Here is a 6723-nt window from a genome sequence, read left to right on the forward strand (position 1 = left end):
TGCTTGGCAAGATGGAACCGAGACAGCACACCTGTGCCCACCTGTCTGAAAGCACAAGGCTCCTTCAAGCTTATTTCATCCTCAGATATCGGACCATGACTAAGAGACAGCCTTTGAAGCTGCTGTTACTGGAGCAGAAGGTGGAATCGCGCTGTTTTTCATTGTATTTGTAACAGTGTTCTGCACCACTCTGTCTTGGGGCCAGGCTACGCTACAAAATGAAATGTCATCTAACAACATGGTTGTCTCCTGACAAGGTTACTTGCAGCCTGTAGTGCCGATGAGCCCTGAATCAGGTTTTAACCATGTCTCCCAACCCACTCCAGTCATAGGCACAGATCCTGTAGCACACACCTGTGCGTCTGCATGATGTTCCAGTGAACTCAGCAGGACGCCATACACGCAGTGGTCCATGCTTGGAGATTTCCTAGCCCCATGGGGCCTTCAATGGTCCGAGGTGGTAGCAGTTTGGTAACATGGGTCAAATATAGTTTAAGAACATAAGTACAGGTATACTGGATCAGACCAAAGGTCCCCTTAACCCAATATCCTGTCTTCCAATGGCAGCCAGTGCCAAATGGTTCAAAGGGAATGAACGGAAAGGGCAATTAATCGAAGGATCCATCCCCTGTCATCCATTCCCAGCTTCTGGCAGTCAGAAGTTTAGGGACACCCAGAGCATAGGATTGCATCCCTGACTATCTTGGCTAATAGTCATTAATGGACCTAACCTTCACAAACTAATCTAATTCTTTTTCGGATTCAGATACATTTTTGGCTTTCACAGAATCCCCTGACAACGAGTTCCGCAGGTGAACTGTGCGTTGTGTGAAGAAGTACTTCCTTTTGTTTGTTTTAAACCTCTTGCCTATTGATTTCATTAGATGACCTCTTTTTTTTGTTTTTTTGTTTTGTTTTTGTGTTACGAGAAAGTATAAACACTTCTCTATTCACTTTCTCCACACCATTCTTGATTTTATAGACCTCTATTGTATCCCCTCTCCCCTTTATCATCTCTTTTCTAAGATGAACCATCCCAGTCTTTTGAGTCTCTCCTCATATGGAAGCCGTTCCATACCCCTAATCATTTTTGTTCCCCTTTTCTGTACTTTTGCCAATACTAATCTATCTTCTTTGAGATGGGGCAACCAGAACTCCACCCAGTATTCAAGGTGTGGACGTACAATGGATTTCTCTAGTGGCATGATATTTTCTGTCTTATTATCTCTACCTTTCCTAATGGTTCCAAACATTGTTAGCTTTTTTGACTGCCGATGCACATTGACTGGATGGTTTCAGAGAACTATCCACAATGACCCCAAGATCTCTCTCTTGAATGGTAACAGCTAATTTAGACCCCATCATTTTGTAGATACAGTTGGGATTATTTTTCCAGTGTGCATTACTTTGCCCTTATCAACACTGCATTTCATCTGCCATTTTGTAGCTCAGTCACCAAGTTTTGTGAGATCCCTTTGTAACTCTTCACAGTCAGTTTTGGACTTAACGATATTGGATAATTTTGTATTGTCTGCAATCTTTGCCACATCACTGTTTAACTCTTTTTTCAGATCATTTATGAATATGCTGCACAGCACTTGTCCCAGTACAGATCCTTGGGGGACACTGCTATTTACCACTCTACATTATGAAAAGTGACCATTTATTCCTTCTCTTTGTTTCCCTATCTTTTAGCCAGTTACTGATCCAGAAAAGGACCTTCCCTTTTACCCCTTGACTGCTTACTTTGCTTAAGAGCCTTTGGTGTGGGACCTTGCTAACAGCTTTCTGAAAATCGAAGTATACCATATCAGGTGAATCACGCTTGTCCGTATGCCTGCTGACCCCCACAAAGTATTCAAAGATCAGTGATGCATGATCTCCCTTTTCAAAAGCCGTGTTGACTTTTCCCCAACATACTGTTTAAATGAACATGTCTGATAATTCCGTTCTTTACTAAAGTTTCAACCAGTTTGCCTGCTGTTGAAGTTAGGCTTCAATCCTAATCCTAATCCTGTAACTGCCAGGATTGTCTCTGGGGCCTCTTTTAATAATCGGGATTACAGTAGCTATCCTCCAGTCATCTGGTACAGAGGCTGATTTAAGCGTGAGGTTACATTCAAAAAATAGTTCGGCAATTTCATATCTGAGTGCCTTCAGAATTCTTGGGTGAATAGCATCTAGTCCTGGTGACTTCTTACTATTTAATTCATCAGTTCGTTCTACTGACAACTCAATCTGGGACAGTTCCTCAAATTTGTCACCTAAAAAGAATTGCTCCAGTGTGGGAATCTCCCTCATATCCTCTGCAGTGAAGACCGATGCAAAGAATTCATTTAATGTGTTTGCAATGACCTTGTCTTTCTTTAGTGCTCCTTTAGCACAGGGGTGGGCAAACTTTTTGGCCCGAGGGCCACACTGGGGTTGCGAAACTGTACAGAGGGCCGGGTAGGGAAGGCTGTGCCTCCCCAAACAGCCTGGCCCCCACCCCCTATCCGCCCCTGACTGCCTCCAACCCATCCAACCCCCCCTCCTCCTTGTCCCCTGACCGCCCCCTCCCAGCACCCCCTGCTCCTAACCGCCCCCCCCAGGACCCCACCCCCATCCAACCTCCCTACTCCCTGAAAAGGTGAAAAGTCAAAATCTTGAAAATTTACATGACTTGAAAATGCAAAAAAGTTTCAGCTCAAGTCAATTGAAACATTTAATTTCAGTATCTGGAGAAAAAGTAGAGAGGTAATTTCACTTCAATTTGGCACTGGTGCGACCACTGCCGGAATACTTTGACAAGTTCTGCCGCCCACAATTCAAGAAGGGTGTTGATAAATTGGAGAGGGTTCAGAGAAGCGTCATGAGAATGATTAAAGGGTTAAAAAACCTGCCTTACAGTGAGACATCAAGGAGCTCAACCTGTTTAGTATAACAAAGAGAAGATTAAAGGGTGACTTAATTACAGTCTATAACCGGGTTCTCAAACTGGGGGTCATGACCTCTCAGGGGGTCACAAGGTTATTATGTGGGGGTTGTGAGCTGTCAGCCTCCACCCCCAAACCCCGCTTCACCTCCAGCATTTATAACAGTATTAAATATAAAAAATGTGTTTTTAATTTATAGTGGGTGGGGGGGTCGCACTCAGAGACTTGCTGTGTGAAAGGGGTCACCAGTACAAAAATTTGAGAACCACTGGTCTACAAGTACCTACATGGGGAATAAATATTTGATAATGGGTTCATCAGTGTAGCACAGTTGTTTTCAACCTGTGGTCCGCGGACCCCTGAGGGGTCGCAGAATATGTTTAAGAGGTCTGCAAAAGGTTGTTACCACTGAACTGTTTTCAACCTGTGGTCCACAGACACCTGGGAGCCCGCAGACTATGTCTAAGATTTCCAAATGGGTCCACATCTTCATTCAAAATTTTTTAGGGGCCCACAAATGAAAAAAGACTGAAAATCACTGATCTAGCAGAGAAAGGTCCAACACAATCCGATGGCTAGAAGCTGAAACTAGATAATTTTGGACTGAAAATAAGACATTATTCACAAACACACACACAAAAACGAGAGTAATTGACCATAGAACAATTTGCCAAAGATTGTGGTGGATTCTCCACCACCAGCCATATTAAAATCAAGATTGGATGTTTTTTTAAAATATCAACTCCAGGAATTACTTTGAGAAAGTTCTCTGTCCTCTGTTATACAGAAGGTTAAACCAGATGATCGTAAAATGATCTGTCTGGCCTCAGAATATATGCATAATTTTGAACTGTTTCATTTCTATTTCAACCTTTTTAGTTTTTTTAGTTTGTTTTTTTACTGAATTAAATTCCAAAGTGACTTTTTGTTTTGAACTGAAAAACTGAATATTTCATTTTTTAAAAAAGTCAAAAGGGAACACGCTGATCATTCCAAAACATTTTTTTCAAACATTTTTCAAAAGGGGAAATTCAACTGCAATAGCTTCAGTTTAGAAAAATCAGCATTTTCTGACAAACATTTAATTGAAAACCTCCCACCCAACTCAGTTAGCATGTGTTAATGTTTTAAAAAATCTACACTAGACAGCACAGGTTGCCCTCTAGGGGAGACCTTCTACAGCTAACATGTTCAAATACAAATTGTCCTGTCTAGACAATTGTCAGATGAAATTCAATGTTGATAAATGCAAAGTAATGCACATTGGAAAGCATAATCCCAACTCTACATATCAAATGATGGGGTCTAAATTAGCTCTTACGACTTAAGAAAGAGATCTTGGAATAATGTGAAGTGGCAGTCAAAAAAGCGAACAGACTGTTGGGAATCTTTAAGAAAGGGATAGATAATAAAACAGAAAATGTCATATTGCCTTTATATAAATCCATGCTACACCCACATCTGGAATACTGCACGTAGATCTGGTCGGGCAGGGATGGTGTCCCTAGCCTCTGTTTGCCAGAAGCTGGGAATGGGCGACAGGGGATGGATCACTTGATGATTCCCTGTTCTGTTCATTCCCTCTGGGGCACATGGCACTGGCCACTGCTGGAAGACAGGATACTGTGCTAGATGGACCTTTGGTTTGACCCAGTCTGGCCATTCTTATGTTCTTAGACTGGGGTTTCAACATGTGTTACCTAATGTGATAAAAAGCACCTTGTAAACAGACACAGAAAGCAACGAGTGAACCATCAAAGCACAGGAAAGGAATACACAAGGTACGCGAGAACCCAAAGCCCATCAACTCAGTAGCACCAGAAAAGGCTATGCTCACATGGTGCTGTCTTGGTGCCTCCTGGGGGTGACAAAGAGCATCCGAGTAGGCCGGGCACTGCTAGCATCGGGGTGGGCACTCCATGGCTTGGCATAGCTGTGGTCCAGGAAGACCAGGTCCAGCTCTCTCTCATGGACAGAGAGCTGGAAGAGCAACGAGGTTCCCATCCTCCTGGCTGAAGTCTGGAAGTCCCGCTCGCTGCCTCGGTACGACATGTCTTCTGGGGCGCCCCCGCTCCTAGCGCCTATGTAAATGCTTCTTACGGCTCCTCATCCTGTCCACCCTGCGCTGGGGCAACATGGGAGAAGGAGGTAAACACGCTGTGGGGAAATGACCCTTGCTGTATTGCCCCGTCCCCAACACAGATGACAAAGCAGAGCCCAAGCAGAGCACCAGACCCCGGGAGACAGACACCTCTGTGGCACGTTACAGCACCCAGCTCCAGCCCCATAAGACCCCCACCCAAACAACCCAGTGCCCTCTGCCCTTCAGATTCCCGCTGGCAGAGCATCTGGCACCGCCCCCTCCCAAATCCCCCTTAATGCCCCCCACAGCCTGACCTCCTGCTGCAACACCCACCCAGCCAGCCAGCTTCCCTGGGGGCTGGGCGGGGAACTGGGGGTCGCGGGGGGGCAATGGCAGGTAGCGGGGGGGACTAGGCGGGGCACTGGGGGCAGGGCGGGGGGTGCAGGGGGCAGGGCGCGGAGCTGGGGGGAACTAGGTGGGGGCTGGGGGGCAGGGTGGGGGTGGGGTGCAGTGGGAGGTCTGGGAGCAGGGCGGGGAGCTGGGGGGCAATGGCGGGTAGCGGGGGGGACTAGGCGGGACGCTGGGGGCAGTGGGGGGGCAGTGGGCGGTCTGGGGGGGCAGGGCACGGAGCTGGGGGGCAATGGCGGGTAGCGGGGGGGGACTAGGCGGGACGCGGGGGGCACGGTGGGGGTGCGGGGGGGCAGTGGGCGGTCTGGGGGGCAGGGCGGGGAGCTGGGGGGCAATGGCGGGTAGCGGGGGGGGACTAGGCGGGACGCTGGGGGCAGTGGGGGACAGGGTGGGGGTGCGGGGGGGGCAGTGGGAGGGCTGGGGGGCAGGGCGGGGAGCTGGGGGGGACTAGGTGGGGGCTGGGGGCAGTGGGGGTGCGGGGCGCTGGGGGGCAGGGTTGGGGTGCGGGGGGGCAGTGGGAGGTCTGGGGGCAGGGCGGGGAGCTGGGGGCGCGCAGGAGCAATGGCGGGTAGCGGGGGGAACTAGGTGGGGGCTGGGGATAGTGGGGGGCGCAGGGGGGAGGGGCGCTGGGGGCAGAGTGGGGGTGCGGGGGGGCAGTGGGAGGTCTGGGGGGCAGGGCGGGGAGCTGGGGGGGACTAGGTGGGGGCTGGGGGCAGTGGGGAGCAATGGGGGGTGCGGGGCGCTGGGGGGCAGGGTGGGGGTGCGGGGGGGCAGTGGGAGGTCTGGGGGCAGGGCGGGGAGCTGGGGGCGCGCAGGAGCAATGGCGGGTAGCGGGGGAGACTAGGCGGGGCGCTGGGGGCAGGGCAGGGCGGGGGGTGCAGGGGGCAGGGCGCGGAGCTGGGGGAACTAGGTGGGGGCAGGGGGGCAGGGTGGGGACGGGGGGCAGTGGGAGGGCTGGGGGGCAGGGCGGGTAGCGGGGGGGGACTAGGTGGGGGCTGGGGGCAGTGGGGGGCAGGGTGGGGGTGCGGGGGGGCAGTGGGCGGTCTGGGGGGCAGGGCGGGGAGCTGGGGGGCAATGGCGGGTAGCGGGGGGGGACTAGGTGGGGGGCGGGGCGCTGGGGGGCACGGGGGGGGGTGCGGGGTGGGCAGTGGGAGGTCTGGGGGGCAGGGCGGGTAGCGGGGGGGGGGGACTAGGTGGGGGGGGGCGGGGCGAGACTCACCGCGCGGGGCGGATCCGCGCCTCTGGCGCTCGGCGTTTGCACTAGGCCTCGCCGCAGCCCCGGCCGCCCCGGCGCACTGCGCATGCTCCGCTCCGCTC

General features: G+C 51.5%; 1 protein-coding gene across 13 annotated transcripts in view; it reads right to left on the bottom strand.

The window, feature by feature from the left end:
• The window catches only part of KANSL3 (KAT8 regulatory NSL complex subunit 3), a 92372-nt gene extending 85649 nt beyond the window's left edge, over positions 1-6723 (bottom strand). For 10 of the 13 annotated variants that reach the window (XR_012666135.1, XM_048829378.2, XM_048829374.2 and 7 more), the window contains exons 1-2: positions 6626-6723; positions 4753-5040 (exon numbers count right to left, since the gene is read on the bottom strand). Coding sequence is in view for 12 of the 13 variants with exons in the window: in XM_048829378.2 (XP_048685335.1) it covers positions 4753-4967 (215 nt within the window). In the remaining variant the exon portion in view is untranslated. Of the gene's footprint in view, positions 1-4752; positions 5041-5331; positions 5357-6625 lie in introns of those variants that run through there. The other 3 variants (XM_048829368.2, XM_048829370.2, XM_048829369.2) reach the window with 3 other exon arrangements.

The sequence above is a fragment of the Caretta caretta genome, chromosome 26 (assembly GCF_965140235.1).
Source record: "Caretta caretta isolate rCarCar2 chromosome 26, rCarCar1.hap1, whole genome shotgun sequence".
NCBI lineage: Eukaryota > Metazoa > Chordata > Testudines > Cheloniidae > Caretta > Caretta caretta.